This window comes from Amphiprion ocellaris, chromosome 6 (genome assembly GCF_022539595.1).
Source record: "Amphiprion ocellaris isolate individual 3 ecotype Okinawa chromosome 6, ASM2253959v1, whole genome shotgun sequence".
Classification (NCBI taxonomy): domain Eukaryota; kingdom Metazoa; phylum Chordata; class Actinopteri; family Pomacentridae; genus Amphiprion; species Amphiprion ocellaris.
In genome coordinates this window covers 22,124,439-22,146,127 of record NC_072771.1, presented here as the reverse complement: position 1 = coordinate 22,146,127, position 21,689 = coordinate 22,124,439, and the positions used below count along the sequence as shown (strand labels likewise).

The window sequence follows — 21,689 nt, the reverse complement described above, 5'->3', positions numbered from 1 at the left end:
TAAGCAAAGAGTATATAGGGATACAGACAAACATGGGAAATAAGAAACGTGCTCTTCAATAGTTATTGTCATTATTATTACTAGTAATATTATTTTTGTGTCCACTACAACCCATACAATCATCTAGTGTAGTCAAACAAGAATGTGTGCATGGCGAATCAAATCCAGAACAATCCACGAACCGACCACGTCTTGATTGCACTTCATATTATTGACCACTAGATGTCCTACTCGAGCACTGTGTGTCATTGAGGCCTCGAGTAATGAACCATGTTTTGAATGAAGTGTCGAAGCTTCAACAAAGCCTCGATCAGCCATCACTAACTCCGCCATCTTCCCACAGTACAAAAACGTGCTCAGGTTAATTGGTAACTCTAAATTGTCCATGAGTGTGAATGTTTGTCTCTATATGTAGCCCTACGATAGACTGGCAACCAGTCCAGCGACCCTAATGGGGATTAAACTGTGTATAGATAATGGATGGATGGATAAGATAAAGATAGCAGTATCTTATATAAACATCTTAAACACTGTGAAGATTTAACTCAGGAGGATTTTTATTTTCAGGTTTGATACCTGCTTGGTGAGCCTAATTTTCATGTAAAATAAATAAACACTTGCTATGAGATTAATTATGTGTATTACACTTAGAACAATAAATTAATCAGTTAAGTCACAGGATCAAGTTTTACACGTGATATTGTGTGCACATGCAATAATGTAGGGCTATGTATCTGTTTGTATTGTGTGTATATTTAAACCAGTCCTTCATATTCACAGTTGCCAGTATATTAGGCAGACTGACTTAAAACTATTGTGTTAGTCTAATACCTTCATCACTGTTACATTGGTCCATTTTTTTTTTTTTTTGTAAAATAAAGATACTGATTCAACCGCATAATCATTTTGAAATCTGTAATTTGTGCTGGTGTTGAATGCATTGCCTGTCACTGACACATTTCCATAATCTTTTGTCACTCCATTTATATAAATAAGGGTATAGGCTTAAAAACAGGAAATATCTGTTTATATAAAGTGGCACCTGACTGTATCCACAGAACTCTGCAGATGCTGCAAACACCGGCCATACGTGTGTATTTTTTTGTACCTGATATTGCAATAAATGTTTTTACTGGATGGGTATGTGTTTGCATTTGTCATCCAAGGTGTAGTCCTGCATTCGATAGCAACTGGGAACTCGGGAAAAGTCTTTTGTGACTAGGAAAAATCTAAAAACGCCAGCAGAAGTCAAATAGAACAGAAGTCCTACTTGATAACTTGGGTAAGGTTCATAATAACGTGTTACACAGTCTATGGTAAGGTTTCTCAACTTTGTCTCGAGCATTTTACATCATACCCTAATATAGCATTTAGCACAGTGCGGTCTACTTTTAAGGTTTTTATAATGTGAATGCTCAAACATTATATAATATACCTTTATGCACCTTTTCACTTAATTTTATTCAGTTAAGTGAAATAGAGGCCTGTTGACGAACATTTGGTGTTCGAAGTTCCGTGTTTCGTGGTAATTTTCCCATGTCCATTGAATGCAGCATCTGTAAAGCACCAATCGGAGCACTTGCTCATGCAACCTACCTTGTTGAAGCTGAGGGGACGGTCGATGAGCCGTAAGCCAATCATCTTTCACCTCTGCTGCTTCTGAACCAATCGGAGAAATATTTTGCTTGGTAGCAAGTTCGTCTCACCCTTGGCACATGTGAGAGCGCAATGAAGGGACAGCAGTGTTGAGCAAAACTTTCAAAATATCGGGGTTGCTATCACGTTGAAAGCAGTTTAGACATGAAGAAGAAGCAGGCGGCTACAGAAGAGCCAGCAGAGGTAAAACTAGACACATCTGTTATTGCTTTACCTGCTAACTAGCTAACTGCTGCTAAACAGGACAGTTTTACTCACTAATAGATGGATGGTGCTTGCATGCTTTGCCTTCAGTTTTGCATTTAAATTGGCATTTCCGGATAGTAAAAGCTGATTTTTTCAATTAAATTTTGTTCATATAGCGCCAGTTACAATTCAGATTGTCTCAAGATGCTTACGAAACCCATATGCCTGAACCAATGAAGATCAATGGTGGATTTACCTTCTTAATGGTTTAACTGTATAATAAAATAAAATGTGATTGAATCAATTGTAGTGTTGTTGAATTTGATAATTGAAATGTCATCATTTCGTCAGTGATGTTAAAATACTGTGCATATGAATCGTTAATACAATGTACCGGTAGTTACAAGGTGGAAATGCTCAGCCATGTTGTTAACTGCTTATTTCACTCATGATGTGTCTTTGGGATATAAAAACACCACATGGATATGTTAACGTCCACGAATTGTTACGATAGTCTCTAATATTTGCCCGAAGGGGATGTTTTGAAAACATAACATTGTTGCTTGTTAATGTTACTAAAGTGTTACAGTTTCAAAATTACTATAGGTCACCAGTTCATAACTTAGTGTACTTTGACCACTTTATATACAGCACAGTATCCTAGGAATGTTGTATTTCTCAATGTCAATTTTGTTAGGATGCTCAGATATAAGTCAGATGAAAACTCATGAGACTTGCTTTCAAGGAAGTTTCTTGGAAAGGTTTCTGCGCAGCAACTTGATACAACTTAGGTGCAGACTGCCATTTAGATGACTATTGACGCAGTATTGTTAAATAAACATAATTTTAATGTTTAATCAAGTTAAATGTAGGTGAGTTTTTACATGATTGTTGAATCAGTATTGATTCATTAGCAGCTAAGTTGAAAATCTAAACACTTGTTAGACAGTAGTAAGCGCTTTCAGTTTGGTTTCAATGTCAAACATCAACGTAGATTCAAAGTGTCTGCCTGAAAATTTAATCAAACAATGCTGCTGTTGTTGTTTTACAGATGATTCTGTCAGACTCCTTTCATGAAGAGGAGGAAAATGAGGCTCCTGTTAAAGCCAAAAGGACCAAACCTGATGCTGGAGAGGAGGAGGAGGTGGTTTACCACCCAGTGAAGCTGTCTCGAAATGATCTGTACAGACCTCCTACAGCAGAGGAGCTAAACCAGCTGAAAGAAGCTGAAAGCCTTTTTCACTGCAGCCTCCTCAAAATGCAGGTGAGACCATAGACTCTCTCACTAGACTTACGTTTCCCCAAGGGGATAATTGTATGTGTGTATGTACAATGCTTAACACATTTATTAGACCAACTGTCATTTCAAAAAGTACTGAAACAACTAAATTGTTCTTATTCACATACATTAATCAAAAATCTTAATATTTTGTGTGACTTCCTTTGGCCCTGGTAACAGCTTGCATTCTTACTGGCATTGTTTTTATGTACTTTTCAACAGTCTCTTTTTTGTTATTGAGTTCCAAATAGATTCTGGCTGTTTAGGATGAAACTTTTGTGTGATCTTTTGCAATTATCATGCTTCGCTGTGGGTCAGTGCATCTAGCATCAAAACGTTCTCCAGCTTTTCTGCAGACATAAACACGCCGATGCTGACCGAAGAGTTCAAACTTGGACTCATCCGTCTAGAGTACCTTCTTCCAGTCATCTACAGTCCCGTGTTTGTGCTCCCTGTCAAATTTGAGGGTGTTTGCAGGCCTCAATAATGGCTTCCTAGGGGCTATTCTTCCCTTTAAGCCTTGTTGCTTCTGTCGTCTGCTTATGGTCATTCTGGAGACTTTCTCAGATTCTGATCTAGAAGCATTAATCTCTTCCTGAAGATCAGCAGTGGTCTTCCTTCTGTCTGTAGTACTTCAAATCTTACGGTGCCTGACATCTGCTTCTTTCTCAGGAATGCAAGCAAATAACTCGAATTTGGCATCTCAATCAATAACTAATAATGTGTTTTACAACTTCTTCTGCTTTTTTGTAAAAAAGTAAATTTGAAAATTCATGTATAACAACAATAATTATATTTTAGCATTAAAGATATCATTTTGATTAAAGAGCTTGTACATACTGGCAGATTTACCATCATAGAAATGTAAAACAAATTTGGTAATCAGCAATACTGCTAATTTAGGGCAACGGTGGCAAACACCTTACACTGGGTGGTGGTCTAATAATTTTAAGCTCTATCTATCTGTCTGTCTGTCAATAACCACATAAACTTTCACACACTCACACACTGCTAAATACATACAATCTCTCGCCAAAAACAGATGGGGGAGTTGCTAAAAGAAGTCGCCCTGAGTGAGCGCAGGAAACAACAAATAGATTCCTTCATTCAGACGGTCACCAAGTTGCTTCAAACTGTGCCAGATTCACCAGAGGTTGAGGTATGTAGTAGTTTAACAACAAGGAAAGCTTCAGGATGGACTGTAGAAGCTCAGTTCCATTCATTCAGCTCTTCAAAAATTCACACATCTATAGCTGCAGTTGTTGAACAATCTCCCTGTGTTTTCAGGTAAGTGACCTGTCATGGCTGTCTGGTACAGTTAAGGTCCCTTTTCTCCTGCTGCCCAAAATAACAAAGGGAAAATTCCACATGGCACCTCCGGCTTCCATTGATCTGATCGGGAGCTATCCGCTGGGCACCTGCACCAAACCACACGTCATGGTGGACCTGGCTGTAACAATCCCAGCTGTAAGTCACCTGTCCATTTTTTTGTTTATATGTATGTCAAAACATTATGCTAAGCCTCAAGAAAAATGTGCTTTTGTCATGTACTGAATGCAATATGACAGTTCAGACACAGCATTATAAGAGACACTGACGTCTTCTGTCTGCTCATTTTTCTTTCATTTAGGATGTCCTCCACCCAAAAGATGTTGTGAACCAGAGGTATCCGAGGAAAAGGGCTCTCTATCTGGCAGGCCTAGCCCAGTATCTCACATCCTCTTCTGACATCGGGACCATGCGTTACTCCTGTCTCCATGGGAACCGACTTCGACCCGTTCTGCTGCTGACCCCTCCAGGTATTTAGCTTTTAAGGTATATTGTACAAAATTCATACTCAGTTTTTGGGTTATGATTGTAAGACAAGGTGTGCTGTGGTATCCTGTCCTTCAGATAAAAATTCTTCCAGCTTCACTGTCCGTGTTCACGCCTGTCCGCCTCCTGGGTTCTTCAAGCCCAGTCGCTTCCACCCCCAGAGGAATAACATCCGGACAGAATGGTACACTGGATTGCAGACATCCTACTCTGGTAAGATTGTTAATTTATACACCTTGTTCTTCAGCTATTATCTATCACAGTTACTTTATCAACCTTTAATCCGATAGGTAGACAGAGCCTTTCTTCAAAAGTTCAACTGGAATGTCACCTTCATTTAGGCAGACTTCTTTTGCTATTTGTTGGTTTTGTTACAGAGAGCAGCGAGCCTCCCACACCGCACTACAACAGCTCTGTTCTGGGGGATTTACTACCCAGGACTCACCTCCAGTTTCTGTCTGCTATCAGCTCTCAGTGCTCAGCTTTTGCTGATGGGGTGGCGTTGCTCAAGGTCTGGCTTCGTCAAAGAGAACTCAACCAGGTAGGAAGTTTGCAGCCACTTCTTTACTTGTTGCTTCTTCGATTTTTTGTCTCGCTTCACATCTATATCACTCTCTCAATGTCTTATAGGGTACAGGCTGTTTTAATGGCTTCCTAGCTTCAATGCTAATGGCTTACCTGCTGACTACTCACAGAATCAGTAACACCATGACAGCCTATCAGCTGCTTCGAAATAGCTTAAACTTCCTGGGTAAGAAAATTTAAAGTCCAGTAAGCAATAATTTTCTCAAATGTATGAATCAGATTTATGGTAGTTAAGCAGTAGTTTGCATAGCAGTATTTTGAACGTCTTGCACCTGACCCAACTCTCATCCGTCCTATAGCGTCTACAGACCTGACAGTGAATGGAATTAGCCTAGCCAGAGATGCTGATTCTACAGCTGTGAGTGTTCTAAAAAACAGTAAACCTGTGCATGTAGTTTATTAACACTTTAATTTACATAATAAATTATTCATTATTACCAGATTTTTTTTTCTCTTGTCCCTGTAGCCAACTCTTGCAGAGTTCCACAGTGCTTTCCAGGTTGTGTTTGTTGACCCTTCAGGACATCTTAACATGTGTGCTGACATGACTGCTTGTACCTACATGCAGGTCAGTGCTATAAAAACAGTGGTGTGTTCAAACAAGTTCAGCTTTCCAGGCAACTGGTTTTGACATTTTAATTTGGTTCTCAGCTGCAGCACGAGGCATCCGTGTCGATGCAGTTCTGGGACAACCCTACAGTGGACGGATTCCACAGTCTCCTCATGACGCCCAAACCCATGATAAGGACAAGTGACCATGTATTCCAGTATGTCTGCGTCTATTATCTAATACAGCAGAGCCTATTTATATCATCTTGTACGCTAAATAAGCAGTTTAATGTTACACCTCTTCTTAAACAAGTGTAATTTTCCACTGTCGATGCCTTAATAGAATCTGGGTCATGACAGTTTCCATTAAAGACTCCTTCCTCTTAGAGACATAATTGCTATCAGTGTTTAATGTCAGGTATTACTGGAAAAAGTGCCCTACATCAAGCTGAAATCACAAGGTTACATTTCCTTTCAGAGCTGAACTGTCTGCAGTCCTCATCATATCCGATCTTCCGTTTTGTGCTTTTTATCTGCCACTCAGGTTATGTGAGCTGGTGAAGCTTCAGTCCAGCTGTAAGAAACTGAATCTCCTCAGTGAGTTGATGGACCACAGTGGAAATTACGTCCACACTGCACTCCCTTTTATTCTGTCACTGCTCCAGCGAGGACTGGACCAACGGATTCAGCTCCTCACCCACTCCCTCTCTCCTGACCCTGAGGTGAGAAAGATTGACAAACAGAGCTTATAATCATCCATATCTGGGTTACTCAACTGGCAGAATAAGCTCCTTTTAACAAATCCAGATTTAATCAGCACGCAAAAGCAATTTTAGGTCACTGAAGACAGAGCTTTTTGAAAACCCCTTCCAGATATGCAGTGATGACATGCAGACAAGTAAAACAGAGCTTTTGGCTCTACATGTTTGTGTGAGTGTGCATATGTGTGTGTGCACGCTGTTATCTCCTTTGTCTATATGATGCAAGTTTATGCAATGATGGACGTAGCTAAAATAGTGCCAATATTAACCTTGCTGGTAGAACTTGTGCACACATAAATGTGCAGTCGTTATCCTGCCAAATTGAGCAATCATGTTTTCATGTAGACTGAGATATTTTTTTCTTGACAACAAAGGAGGAAAACCCCAGTTCTAAAAAAAGTACCTGTGTGCGTGTGGACTACTCCTAAACTTCCTTCCTCTTTGTTTCATCACAGTGGTCTGTGGAGAGTGAAGCCCCAAAGTACAAAGCTCAGCCTCCCCTCTCCTTCGGTTTACTGTTTAGGCCAGAGCTGGCAGCCTCTGTCCTAGAAAGAGGCCCACCAGCAGACAGCCCCAAGGTAACTGAACCTGTCTCTGTAATATAAATTTCAGGCTTTACCTTGGTTTCACCTGTTGGAGTTTAAGATTCAAAGTCATTCCACTTCACTCTGTATAATATAAAAAATATTGCAAATACAGAGCAGATTTCTACTTAAGGCAACTCTACATGCCATGTAAATCATTTTTGAAGAATTATGAATTTTACACCTACTGAGAAAGGACTGCTCAGTGTACTCCATATATATTACTACAGGTATGGTTGTAAACGTTTTCAAGAGTGCTGTACTGAGGCAATAATCTTAATATTTAATTTATGGACATTTCACTATTACTTTTTAAGTGGCTACATCAGCCACATCAGGAGTAAAGTGAAGGAGTGAACCCGTTGATTCAGAGTACAGAATTTCCACCTATTTTTAACATTATTTTTGTCTGGTAGAGTTCTGTCCATACTTTAGTGCTGATACATTGATTAAAAACAATGGTTTTGTTCTGTTAGGCAGCTGAATTTCGTCAGCTGTGGGGCCTTCGCTCTGAGCTGCGCCGCTTCCAGGATGGTGCCATCACCGAGGCAGTGCTGTGGGATGGGGAGAGCATGTGCCAAAAGCGGCTGGTCCCCAAACAGATCATCACACACCTGCTACAGCTGTATGTATTTTATTTCGGCAGCGCTTACTGAGAGACACAACCAGAAATGGCATTAACACTGGCACGAGTAGAGCAATTAGTGTGATATCAGTTACTTGTTGTATTGATATTCCAGGTATTCCGTCTTGAGGCAAATTACGGTTTTCTCGTTGGGAACTACATGAGGGTGTGGTTACACATTTGACTGTAGCTCAGGTTACAGCAAGTGTTCAGGGAAGTTGTTTAAACTTTTGGTTGATGGAATACGTTTTAGTTTACAGCACTATCAACACCAGGAAATACTACATATTGACAGTGAACAGTGGCTGCTTTTTTAATGTTTACATCTCCCTGTCCTCCTGCAACTGTTCCCCACTGCCCTACAGTTACCTTATTCTGTTGTTGATATATGAAGTGAGTTTACATCCTCATAATCTAAGCTCATGCAAGTTATGCATTTCTGTTTACAAAGATCATCATGTCAACGTGCTCTGGGCTCAATCTCGTACGCATCGTCGCAAACGTTTGTCCAGCTTCTGACAATAAAGACGGCAGTGATACTCCAGGAACACACATATAATGTCGCGCCAGAGTGGCCAGTTTGGGGAATCTTGGTCCGTTTACCTTCCACCAGTCAAGAGGGTTTATGTCCAGTGGGGGAGCAATGTCTCTCAAGTAGTAATCGACCTGAGCCTCTGAGTCCGTGGCATAGGAGGAACTGTAGTTGTCTCCAAGGAGCAAAACCATGGTGTTTTTGGTGTCACTCCTCACTTGAGAGGGCATAGCCACCTGGCTAATATCAGGTGTGATCAGGGTCTCCTGCTGCTCATCCTTTGTGCCCACAGTAGTAGTTATCACATCTAATTTTGAAACCAGTTCATGTAGCTTAACTTTTGCAGCCAGTCTCCCAGTTGGCGTTAGGAAGCTGAGATGTTTGTGGCGAGGGTCCAGCATAGAAGCAATCAGGGCTGGTTTTGAAGCTAAGTCATTAGAGTCAACCTGCAGAGAGAGAAATGTAATGACACTGATGAAGAATTTTAAAAAGGCAATGTGGATTGTTTACTTGCATTAATTCACGCTTACCTCCATGTGATTTCTAAGTGACTTCTGAACTTTGAGCTTGAACTCTGAGACTTGCTCAACATCATTTTCTTTTGGCACAAGGTGAGTCTGAATGAGGCTGAACGTGATTGGATAGATGTTTGAAATGGAGAACTCTGTTTCAGCAGATATGACTGTTGTTGCCCATTTCAGCGTTGCCAGCACAGGTGTAAAATTCTCTATTACTTGCCAGCAGTCATCTTCAATCTCGAGAGTCTGCGCTTGGTGTCTGTTGGTGATTGTGCGATCTGAGAGAACAGCTTTAATTGCCCACCGCTGCTCAAGTAGACGTTCAAACATATCGCAGATAGTGTCCCATCTAGTCTTGCTCGACTGAATGAGCTTGTGCTGTGGCAGGCACATCTGGACTTGCTTCTGCTCCAAAGCTTCACTTGCCAGCAAGTTGTGATTGAAGTGCCTGACAAGTTTCCCTGCTGCAATGATGATGCGGACGAGATCCTCACTTAGACCATCGCTGACTGCCAGCTGCAGTGTAGTGGTAAAGCAAGTGGCGTAGTCCCAGGTGACACGGGCACACGCTTGGGCTGACAAGATGTTCTGCGCGTTGTTGTGAACACATGCAGTCACCTTCCCAGCAATACCCCAGGCCTGCACTGTGCTGAGAAGCCTCTCTGTAATACTGTCTGTAGTTGTGTGGCCCTCTGATGAAAGCCTGTGCGTCTGCAGCACAGCTGACCTCCCCTGCCAGTCATCTGTTATGAATGAACAAGAAACTGTAATGTACCTCTGAACTGGCAGAGCAGTCCAGAAATCTGCTGTCAGGGCCACTTTCTCCACTTTACCCAGCTGCACCACCAGCTCCTCCATCTTATCATGGAAGTGGCCTTCAATAATGCGAGTAATGTCACCAGTAGATGGCATTTTATAATTATGCACAGTGAATGCAAGTAGCTCACGAAAACCATCACCATTGACCATGCTGATGGGAAGCATGTCCTTTTCTATCATCCTGGAGATGAGTTCAGTCACCTCTGCGTGTGTTGCCAGCGACACTCCATCATTAGGTATGGTGTCTGGGTGTTTGTTTTTAATGTGGTACATCATGCTGGTGGTGCTGCTCCTGTATTTCAGTTTGGTGTCGCACATCGTGCAGTGAACCTCGTCGTCCACTCTGATGAAAACGTCCCAGACAGAGCTCCGCTTCAGGCGTTTCCTCTCCCCGTAATCCCGCTCAGGAGGCGTGCTAGTCGTGTTCATGCTGGGTGACATGATGGCAACCTGCATGATGTCCGTGTTAGAAGTGCTCTCCTCCTCCAGACACTGGACGTTACAAATCACCGGCTTCTCGTCTTCATCCAGAGGCGTGTTGGACGGATGGTATCTGTTCATGTGGTTTATCATGGAGCTGGTGGCTCCTCCGCAGTACTTCAGCGTAGCGTCACATTTCATGCAGCGCACCAAGTTGCCTACTTGTTCAAAGCAGTCCCACACGGAGCTCCGTCTCCTCCCGGCGCGCTTCATGCTCATCCAGAGCTGCTTTACGTTAGCAAGCTAGCAGGCTAGCAAATGCTAGCGCCGACCGTTATTGGGAAACACAACGGGGCTTTGGGTTAATTATAGGAAGGTTGTAGTTTGTTTTACTTCGGCATCTGCCCGAACAGAGAATGGCACTGAGGCAACTGTAGGAACGGATTTAATAAAGGCGTTAAAATGTATTACTTCATTGTCCACCAGGCATGCAGACATCCCCGAGTCCTGTGTGCGCTACGTCGGGGCGATGGTGGATGACGTCATCAAAAGTGGAAGTGAGGTAAATCATGATTTTATGTACATCAGATCCAAAGTTACGTCGATGAGAGTTGCTTAAAACAAGTAGAATACTGTTTTACTTTTGTCAAATGATGGTATTCGTATTGACCCCTTGTACGTGCTCTATTTCACTTTGTACAGTATTTGTTTTTGTTTTGTTTTCTATTTTGAGGGAGGGTTGTAGTTTTGTTGGAGAAGACTTTTAAATAATAAATAATAACACAATTTTATTCATAATTTGTTCTGTAAACAGTGGCATCCCAAAATGTCCTTTGATAAAAAACAAGTTGCAAACTAATTTGAAAGGGAAACCAATCAAGGCAAGGTGAAACTAAAGAGCCAACAATAAATCATTTGATATGTAGTTTCTTGTGATTAAAACATGCATGATTTTTTTCCCACATGACCTGAATAACTGTTTGGAAACGATTAAACAATGGTTCAGGAGGATTTTATAGAAAAGAGCATCTGCATAGAAAATAAAAAAACTTGAGTGCGCTGAGTGCAAGCCAGTTGGAACCTTTCACACATGGTGTAACCCTGGTTAAAGCATCCGAAATAGAACTGAAGAAGTCTCACAGGTCAGATGTACGATGTCTTGAAGAAATCTCGAAGAGAAAGCCTGCTTCTTTTTACTGTAGCCCCTTGGATTACCATGACATGGGTGATTGAGAATCTACACAGTCAGCCAAAATAGTCTTTGGATGACATTCAGCTTTGCACTTATCATACAAAGCTTTGTGGTTAAATGGTCAAACAAATTAATCATGCAGCCTGCTGTAGGAGAAACGATTGTACTGCCAACAGAGTAGCTGTTTTTGATCAGCGTCATCCTTCCTTATGCCGAAATATTTCATACCGCTGACAGGGATTGCAGGATTACGGAGTATTTATAACAATACTAACATAACGATAAGCTTGTTTTTCACAATTATTCATTGATTTTTAGAGAGGAATTATTTTTCACGTGTGAATAAACAGTTATGCTTTCACTTCCATGTTATGCTACTAATCAGCATTAAAATAAGATTTAAAATGAAATTTTTCTTAACCTGAAACCAGTGCATTTCCCAGAAGCAAAATATACATCTAATTGTTACTCAAAACACCGCTTGCTGAGCATCTTCTTTTTGAAAGATCCCACAGTTTACCAGTGTTCTCTAAATCCCTGACATGCAGGCTACAGTAAAGGCTTGGCAGCTGTGCACAAACAAGCCTCTTGTCTCCACTCAGACAAGTGTGTGACCAAAAATTAGTTTGATAAGAGGAGATAAAGCATTCTAATGTCAGGTTTACCCAATCCTATCCACACGGGTTGTTTTCTGTGAGTGGAGCATTTTAAGCGTCAATTGGCGATGTAGATGCTGAAACAAGATATTGTGCAGCCCTACTATAAATTGTTGCTTGTTGTTAGAAACAATGGTACAGCCCACCACAAGAGGGTGTCGGTGTTTCCGTTTGAGCAGTAAATATACTCCGCAATGATTTTTACATGCAGCATTCATTCAACCCATGTTTTGCTCTTCAGGTGCCGAGTACTGGGGAGGAGAAGAGTTTAGCTGTCGTTCAGTCCTATGATGACCTGAGCAGAAAACTCTGGAGGCTGGAAGGGCTTCCTCTGTCCATCACAGCAGTGCAAGGAGCCCATCCTGCACTCAGATACACACAGGTGAAGTTTCTTGTTCTTAACAGAGAACTACTCTCACTGATGTAGTAGTAAGTACTTGTGGTGAAATAGAAGTATTTCAGCATATTTTCAAAACACCACTGTAATCCAACTTGAGTTCAGTGGACTTTTGTTAACTTATTTGTAGCTGATTTTATTTATTTTTTTTGTAATTGTGACTTTGGCTTCATGGCTGTTCTAAGAGTCCGACTGTGCCTTGCAGGTCTTTCCTCCTAAGCCACTGAAGATGGACTACTCCTTTTTTGACAAAGAAAAGACTTGCAGATCATTGGTGCCGAAGGAAGGCAAGCCTTGCCCCGCTTACATCACCCCCATTACAGGTTAGTGCTTCATCCAACAGCAGTTGATGAAGAGTTCATTTGGTCTTCATAAAGTGAGACAAACTTGTTAAACTAGTGTACTAGTAACCTTGTTTTTGCAGTAATCTGTCACATGGAGGGAAGTGGAAAGTGGCCTCATGATCGCCTTGCAATCCGCCATATCCGAGCTGCCTTCCACATCCAACTGGGAGAGTTACTCAGGAAGCACCATAAATATACATGCAGACCCTGTCCAACACATTTGGATGTCTGGAAGGTATATTTTGAAACTTGTGCATGTTTGGCACACTTGTCTTTGGTAAAGATATTTTTTTATTTGTAGTGTAAATACATGTTTAAGCTATTTCCAGGCAAATTGGTGTTTGTACTTTGTAGTATATTTATTGTAAATTGTATTGATATGGTGTCATATGATAAAATATGTAATTTTAAGGCACTTTTTGGTAATATAGAGAGAAATCCAACAATTCCGCCAAGAGCAAGCACTTGGCAGTAGTGGGGAGGAAAAACTGTCTTTGATCAAAAACAAATATCAGACATAACTGGACTCAGGTTGGGCAGCTGGTTGGGGTTAGAGGACAGCAGAGAAGAAAAAGATGAAGGAAAGAGTAAGAAGAGAGAGAGAGAAGACACAAAAGTATTAATAATAATAAAAAGAGTGAAAGAGAAGTAAGATGCTCAGTGTATCATGGGAAGTCACCCAGCAGGTTAGGCTGATAGCAGCATAACTAAGGGTTGCTTCAGGAGTCAGCAGAGCCAGCCCTAACTAGAAGCTTTATCAAAAAGAAAGGTTATAAGCCTCATCTTCTACCTTGTGAACCTGAACTTATAGCTGGTTCCACAGCTGTAGAAACCAAAAGTAAGCCTGAGAAGATTTCTGTGGAATCATAGGTTACGATGAGGCCTTTATGATATAATTATATTTGGTCATTCAAATTTTGTATGTTTTTCTCTTTGCTCCCAGGACGGCTTGGCGTTCCGAATCCAAGTGGCATACCATCGTGAGCCTCAGGTGCTGAGGGAGAGCGTAAATCCTGAAGGACTATTGGTTGTGAGGGACAACGAGGAGGCTCAGGCTCTGGAGATGGCCACTATTCACAAGCCTCTACTCACTAGCACGTTACATGGGTAAAACAAAAAAAAAAAAAAGTTGAGAAAGCAGGGCTCTAGGTTTCTTATTTCAATCTTTTGAATGCAGTTGTGTTTTGGTTATATGTTAAGTTTCTTCAGCTTCTGTCCAACTTGTCTCTTACTTTGTTTCTCACTTTGTTTTTGTCTCTGTCTTGTTTGTTCATTATTCAGTTTGTCCTTTATTGCTCCATCTCAACAATTTCATCTTGCTTTTGATAGGCTCCAGCAGCAGCACCCATGTTTTGGGGCCGTGTGTCGCCTGGCTAAACGCTGGCTGGGGGCTCAGCTCTTCAGTGACGACATTACAGAGGACTCAGCAGACCTCCTGGTGGCGTCGCTTTTCCTGCAGCCTGCGCCCTTTACTCCTCCTGGGTAAGCACCGCTTCTACGCTTTAATCATGTGTTCCCATTTGTGGAGGGTGTATTTCCCACAGACTTCTGTTTGTTCAGTAGGTCATGTGAATGAGTTTCTCTTTCTTCCTCAGTTCTCCTCAGGTGGGCTTCCTGCGTTTCCTTCATCTGCTCTCTTCCTTTGACTGGAAGAACAACCCGCTGGTAGTCAACCTCAACAACCAGCTCACAGGCAAGTACTCTGACACACACACACCCCTTTTTCCACACAATGATACAAACAAATCCCTCCTGACCTCCTTTTATTTACACACCCGACATACTTTAACATCCTGTCCGTATGCGCTGCTGTTTCAACGCCAAGGTTAATTGTTGTTCACATCTCTCACGTGTAGCTGCTGACTACACAGAGATCAAGAACGGCTTCATGGCCTCCAGGGAGTCTTTGCCCGTCATGTTTATAGCTACGCCTAAAGACAAAAAACTATCTATGTGGACCAGGCGAGCACCTAATGTACAGGTCAGTAAACACAATTGCAAGACGTACACATGCAACATATTTAATAGATTAGCACTCAATACTGGATTTAAAAACAATTAAATATTACATTTGGTCAGTAAACATGTAAAAACAAAATGCATTACTTGACAAGTTAGATATAAAATACAGTAGAAGTCTAAAGATATTTCAAATTTTTTCCATTAGACATGTAAACAGACACAGAATCATAAACAGCGGTGCAGAAAAGAGTTGCATGTTCTCGGCAGAGAGCAGTCACACAGTTTTCCAATCCTGGAACCCTTTCTTAGTGCACACTGGTCTCCTGGATCACACTGAAAAGATAATAAGTCATATTAAAGTAAGATATGGATTAATGATTTACTCATCATAAATAAATAAATATATTGTACTCAAAAAATTGACAAGTTAATTTTTAGAAGCGGAGACTATTCCAGAGGATCTTAGTTTTTTAGTGTTTTTTTTTTTTTTTTTGTTACGTACCACAGGCAGAAATCCGTGCTTTTTTCTTAGAGCTGGAAATTGGTTGTTCTGTAGTCTTTCCAAAACCTCATGTAAATCATTGATCTGAAAAAGCAAAATATATCATTTTGACAAACATGAAATTATTGATAAACAACATTATAAAGAACTTTTATCCAAGCAGGAAGTTCACATCAATAATTATATCGGCAACATAAAAACTGTCTGAAAGCACAGCGGATGGTTTTGGGAGACCATCAGGTGCAGAAGCTCACCAGTTGCTTTTCATTGCTGTCGTCTGTTGTAGTGAAATAAGTTAAATACTTTCTTTTGTGCTCCTCTGTTTGGATTTGGCCATAGCTGTAAAAGAGGCCAGTGGCATATAGTAGCGAGCAGAAAAGGTACAGGCACCAGTTTCCCATGGTGCGCAGCTGACCCAGTTAGGTTTCCTGTACTTGTCTACCTCACTCCCCCTGCAAGTCCAGCTGTAACACAGAGTCTCTTCCAGCATCCCCCTTTATACCCGCGGTGGAGAGCAGGAACTTTGTGACGTCCTTCTGGAGACGTCATTCTGGCCTTAATTCACCCTGCTAAATCACAATGTACCATGTCCATTTTCACCTTTCATTGCAGCTGAGATTGCACATCTGTCTGTTGTTGAATTCTCATGCTTACATTCTTGAGAGGTGCAACTGAAAATGAGTTTCAAAACTAACTGACGAATGAGGCTGGTGTTGTTTGTAGTTATTTCAATTCCACCGAGTGACCACTAGGGAGCAGATTTTGATGGAATAAATCAGCTAACAGAATGAAAAGTTAAAGGTCCCATTTGGTTGAAATTCATATTCATAGAGTTTTGTGGTTGTTATAAACTTAGAATTGTAAAATAGAAGTAACAAGAAATGAAGACATTCATATTTGCAATTTCTTAAGCATGAGTCTGAGTCTCAACTGAGTAAGAATTTGACCCAGGTGTGATGTATAAACTAACCAAGAGTTGCCCAGCTCTGTGATTGACAGTTCTGGCTGTCATTCACAGATGCAGAGTTTATTCTTCCTGAAAGAGGCAGGAATAGCAGCGCCTCATTGTTTTTTTAGAGCAAAGCAGCTCATTTAAAACAACACTAAAACCAGAGGTTGCAACCAACCATCTTTGCAGTCCTTTGATGAGAAAAACTGTCGCTGTGAGGACATGTGAGACTTTGATCAATTTGCTGAGAAGGAGCACATTATGGAACCTTTTGGTTGCTTTCTGATTATACAAAGTCTTTTCCATCAATAAATATCTACTTCACCATGACTTCAGAGTTGTTAATTAGTTTTATAGAGCCTGTATTATACTATTTGGGTGTTTCCCCTTTCTTTTAGTGTGTTATGTAGCTTTATTGTGTACGTAAAACATCTACAAACTTACAAAGCCCAAAGTCTGTGCCAAGGGAGTTATTTCCTCCCACAGAAAACGCTGCTCTTTACCTGCCTAAAGCAGGTAAAGTCCACAGGGGTGTATTATGAAGTGAGATTAATGGATTAGTGAGATAAGTTTAGAGCAAAAGTCAGTTTCCAATGTCACACAGTTGGTTCTCTCTAAATGTGGTTAGATCGCCATGGTAACTGATGCTGTACACCTAACCTGCTCGGTGGGTTCTGGTCAGAGTTGGGGATTTAAATTGTTTGTAAGAAGCACCACTCTTTCACTATTTCACCTGGTAATATTTCTCATGATTAATAAATATTCCAAGCTGAGAGAACATGTTACACTTGCAAACCTGTTTAGCCGCACATTAGTAATGCCACTGCATAAAGCCATGCAGTTTTAATAAGGCAAACTGTATATTTCATGTTGCCATGACAACATACGTGCACTCTGTTGGTGATGCAGAATATGAGTAAATATGGTTTAATGCCTGGTCCTGATTAGCTGCCAAAGTCTAGTTTACACTGCCGGTTTTGCAACTGGTAGAACACAGCTTAGAAAATGCATTGGTCTGTTGGCATTTATCACAGAATATTCAATCAGTAACAACAACACCAGTAGTTAATTTCACAAAAGGAGTTAAATGATTTCCACGTATCCTTCAACAAGTGACAGCGTCAGAACTACATGTACTTGTAAATTGTTTGAATGTATGAAGTTTAAGAGTTCCTATGTGCACAGACAATGAGAGTGCACTGAGTACTAAAATTTCTTTATTTGATAGAGACAGTGCACATTAGTGAACATCTATTTAGACAACAATGGACATAAATATGCTGGATTGTAGCAACAATGCTAATTTACATCCGCAGCCTCTAGGCAGGTAAAAAAAAAACAAACAAAAAAAAGCACATAACAGTGATACAAAGGACAATAAGTCACAATAAAAGCACACTGCAAAAAGTACACAAAGAAAACATACAATAAAACGTAGGACAGTAGGTTACAATAAAAGGACAATAGATCACAATAAAAGCAACCATGATCTTTATATTATGAATGTTTTCTGGAGAAATGTTTTAAGATGTTTAAATTGGCCTTTTGAATTTGTGGTCAGATGCTGCAGCGTGTGATGATGGTGGCTGCAGAGAGTCTCAAGGTACTGGAACAACAGCTGATGGACGGCAACCAGATACAGGATGTCAAGGTTGGTGTAAAAAATAAATAAATTGCTTTAAAGCTCTCATTTATTCTCCTCTCCTGTTAGTTTTCATAGACCTGTTTTTCAATTAATCATGACTTATTATTTTACCATTTTGTGCCCTGTTCTTTGTTTGTGTAGGTGGTCATGCGTCCTCCTCTAGAAGTCTATGATGCTGTGATCCATCTGAACCCAAAGCAGGTTCCTCTGCTCAGCCAGGCAGTTGATCCTCCGTCTGTCACCTTCAGCAGAGGCGTCATGACTGGCAGCGCAGCTCAGTCTGGAGGATCCCTGCCAGTCATCGACTACAACCCTGTATCCCTGTACCTGGCAGAGCTAAGAGTGAGTCTCAACAGTCAGAGATTCACTTTTTGTGAAATGGAAGGAGTGATGTTAATAACACCTCGTTGACACACGATGTGAGGAAAGTCGTGCAGCAAACACAAGTTGCAGCCGGGCTGAAAAATGTGAACTTTTCTTTGAACTATTCTGCTTGAGAATTTATGCTGTCTATGTTCTTCGCTTTTACACTCATCTGCAAGTGGCTCATATATTTGAAGTTGCTTCTCAGCCAGGCCCTGACTTGCTATTGACCAATATTGGCAGAAATAGATGACTTCAGTCTTTGTCTTTCTCCTTCTCTCCTGGTCTTTGTCTCTCTTTCTCTGTACTTTCTCTCCATATCTCATCAATACGCTAAAAGAACATAAGCTACATTACGCAGTCCTTACGTGTCTGTTTTGTGCACTGTGTGAACAAACCTACATCCACTCATTAACGATGAGTCAAAGCAGTCAGACCAGTTGATCCTTTGTGCAACCTTTTTCAAGCAGTTTTTAAATGTAACAACTTGAGAAAAATCAGCTTAATTAACCAGTAAGTTTTTTTGATGTCATCCTAAGAAAGTTGCCATTTTGCTTTGAAAAATTTCCACTCATGTCATTTTATGTAACAGGCTTCGCTTCTGGCTTTACTTCTACTGGCTCATCAAACTTTGTTTATTTCCAGGAGGCGTTTGGAGACCTGGCCCTCTTCTTCTGCGATCCGTATGGTGGAACAGTGATTGCAGTTTTATGGAAACCAAAGGCGTTCAGTCCAGTGCCCTTTAAGGTGAGGGGAAAGTCCTCTGTTTAAAAGCATTCATTTAAAAGAAAAGCCTTGCTTTGTGATAAGTCTTGGGTCGTATTTGTCCTTCACCTGCATAATGCTCATATTCACATTCCAACACTCACCACTTGCTTCTTTACTTCCTCTTTCATCACACATCAGACATCACAGGTGTCTGCTCGGAGTGTGAAAGTGACTGGAGATGAAGCGAATACTGTTCCCAATGTTGAAGCGATACTCGAGGACTTCCAGATCATGGGCAAGGGTTTGGTGAAATCAGTGGAAGCCAGGACTGAAAAATGGTCATTTTAGACAACACACAGATGGACGCACGCACACACGCACACACGCACACACGCACGCACACACACACACACACACACACACACACACACACACACACACACCACTTTCACCATACTCATAATTTTAATCTTTCACATTTTCTCCAGAGAAGGTATTTTGATACCTTTGTTTTGAACAGAAAAACGAAAATGAATTTTGTCTTGTCTCGTTGACAGTATTATGTGTTAGTAATATTGCTGTTAAAGACCAGCCACTTGTTTGTTTTGATGAGACCGTATCCTAGTCTAATAAATGCATATCTACTCTTTGGATTTAAGTCTGATTTTTTTTTTAATTGCATTTGGCTGTGGATGAAATATTATTACAGTTTTATTTCTAATTATATCTATGGATTGGTAAAGATAATATGTATACATGAAGAGATGAGCTGAAATGATTAGTTGACTAATTGGTGATCATAGCTCCGAGAGATTGTAATAAGCTGTTTTTCTCACACAAGATGACTGATCAAGAAAATAAGGTTAGTAATAATTAGTAATAAACCAAAGTTCGTTGCAGCTCTGTGTTACATGTCTGTGTACATACAGTGTGTGTGTCCATTTATCTGTAAACTGGTTACTGGACATTAAAACTTTAACAAAAAAAAAAAGCTTACCAAACATGTAACTGAGGTTGCTGTGACTCTGGTTATAATGCAGAGATACAAGTGTTAAACAAGGTTTTCAAAATTAAGACTGCAGGGATGTGACTGTCAAACAGAACCATGTTTACACATAGCTGTGGGAATTACCTCACTCAGTTTACAAGGAATTTGAATTTAAATGTCTTCTTTGGAAGACACGATTTACGGTATGACAATGTCTGCTTTATGTTTGCACTTGTGGGTTCCACAAGTGCAAACAGGATTTTCATGCGCAAGATGAGTTACTTAGAATTCTGATAACCTCAGTGATAATTACTAGGAAAGTGACACAAGAGGGTCTCTTGTGCACATCTGCCCTGAGTAAATGCAGAATTGCAGTGATAGGAGAGGGAAAAAAAGAGAATTCATGTAGATAACGGCTCTGTATGCATTCATTGATAACAATGTACATGAAAGTACAGTTGGCTTGTACGTGGTAATCTGGGGTCCAGATGCAGATGGAGCCCTTCAGTTTTCTTTTTTCCACCTAAACATACATCATGTTTGAGATTTACTTGTTGCGTGACAATCTCTCATTCGCAGTAAGATTCGTCTAAGATTTCAGCTGAACAGCTTTCACATGTTACTGAAAGGGAAATAAAATCTGAGAAGCACCTGAGGGGTTGTGATTAGAGCGGATATAAAATGTTCTTGATGATTGATGGAGTCCTTGTCACTGTGGCATTGTTGTGTGTCCTGAGTCCCTCATAGACACACACAGAAAAATGAAGTGTGCTTGTTGAAGATGGATTACTCACCACCGTGAGCAAAACAGCATATAAAAATTCTTAATTGCCACGCTGACACATTCAGCCGTGTCCCAAGTGTTTGTGTGTCTGCAGCTGTTGACAGAGAAAGCATGTTGTTGTGATTACAACATAGCATAATTATAGAGAAAGTGGAACTGTGTGAGAGAAAGGCTTTCTGCACCACACACGCACAGGACTCATTACAATAAAGTGTGATTTATAGAAAATATATTACCCAATCTTGACAATGCCATGTTGAATAATATGCCGGTAAATTATGTGATGTCCTGATTTGCACCACATTGCAGTGGTTTAAAACAATAATTGCTGATGTGTGAGCTTCTACGAATGCTTCAGGTGTGATTCACCTCACAGTTGCCAAAGATTTTGCCTTGGAAATTAAACTGGCTGAGAGATAACATAAAACCACTGAATGAGTGACACATCTTGTGGCGCTGTTTGGTGCATTAGTCAGTGATATCATGACGTGACATGTTTGCAGATATCACTGTCACGTAGTTTGGGCTAAGAGTAAAAAGTTCTTTTGCCAGTTAACATACGGTTAACATCTAGTGCATTCTGGAAGTTTTCAGACACTTTAAAGTTGTTCACATTTTGTTATGTTTCAGAGTCCTCTTAAAATAGATTCAGTTTATGTTTTCTCACCAATCTACACACTGGACTCCTCGATGACAATGCAAAAATAAATTTGGGGAGTTTCATGCAAACCTATTCAAAATACAAGACTGAAAACCAAAAAACATTCTCACCATTCACTTACTACTTGCTTAAAGCATTTTTGACTGGAATGGGAGCCTCTGAAGAATGATTCTCCTAGATTTATTTATTTATTTATTTATTTTTAAGTT

General features: G+C 40.5%; 2 protein-coding genes across 2 annotated transcripts; one reads left to right on the top strand and one right to left on the bottom strand.

Moving 5' to 3' along the window:
- The first annotated feature begins 1,686 nt into the window (after positions 1-1,686).
- nol6 (nucleolar protein 6 (RNA-associated)) lies at positions 1,687-19,700 on the top strand. Its single transcript, XM_055011557.1, has 26 exons — positions 1,687-1,839; positions 2,894-3,106; positions 4,164-4,280; positions 4,409-4,588; positions 4,752-4,920; positions 5,015-5,149; positions 5,314-5,477; positions 5,567-5,687; positions 5,821-5,879; positions 5,988-6,089; positions 6,173-6,288; positions 6,615-6,792; positions 7,287-7,409; positions 7,892-8,040; positions 10,816-10,891; positions 12,419-12,559; positions 12,780-12,897; positions 12,999-13,153; positions 13,862-14,025; positions 14,248-14,400; positions 14,514-14,611; positions 14,775-14,899; positions 17,893-17,982; positions 18,118-18,318; positions 18,985-19,086; positions 19,246-19,700. The coding sequence occupies exons 1-26, from the start codon at positions 1,801-1,803 to the stop codon at positions 19,393-19,395; spliced, it is 3,438 nt and encodes a 1,145-aa protein (XP_054867532.1). The 5' UTR covers positions 1,687-1,800; the 3' UTR covers positions 19,396-19,700.
- On the bottom strand, positions 8,034-10,852 carry LOC111576602 (E3 SUMO-protein ligase ZBED1-like). The gene is made up of 2 exons (XM_023282352.3): positions 9,103-10,852; positions 8,034-9,018 (listed from the first exon to the last, which is right to left on the bottom strand). Exons 1-2 carry the CDS (start codon positions 10,606-10,608, stop codon positions 8,470-8,472), a joined length of 2,055 nt encoding a protein of 684 aa, XP_023138120.1. The 5' UTR covers positions 10,609-10,852; the 3' UTR covers positions 8,034-8,469.
- Positions 19,701-21,689: the final 1,989 nt, after the last annotated feature.

Coding starts and splice junctions, on each gene's coding strand:
- nol6 (XM_055011557.1), top strand. CDS start 1,801: ATGAAGAAGAAGCAGGCGGCTACAGAAGAGCCAGCAGAG. Junction 6,090..6,172: donor CTGCTTGTACCTACATGCAG/GTCAGTGCTATA, acceptor TTTGGTTCTCAG/CTGCAGCACGAGGCATCCGT. Junction 7,410..7,891: donor CACCAGCAGACAGCCCCAAG/GTAACTGAACCT, acceptor TTGTTCTGTTAG/GCAGCTGAATTTCGTCAGCT.
- LOC111576602 (XM_023282352.3), bottom strand. CDS start 10,608: ATGAGCATGAAGCGCGCCGGGAGGAGACGGAGCTCCGTGTGGGACTGC. Junction 9,019..9,102: donor CACTTAGAAATCACATGGAG/GTAAGCGTGAAT, acceptor CTCTCTCTGCAG/GTTGACTCTAATGACTTAGC.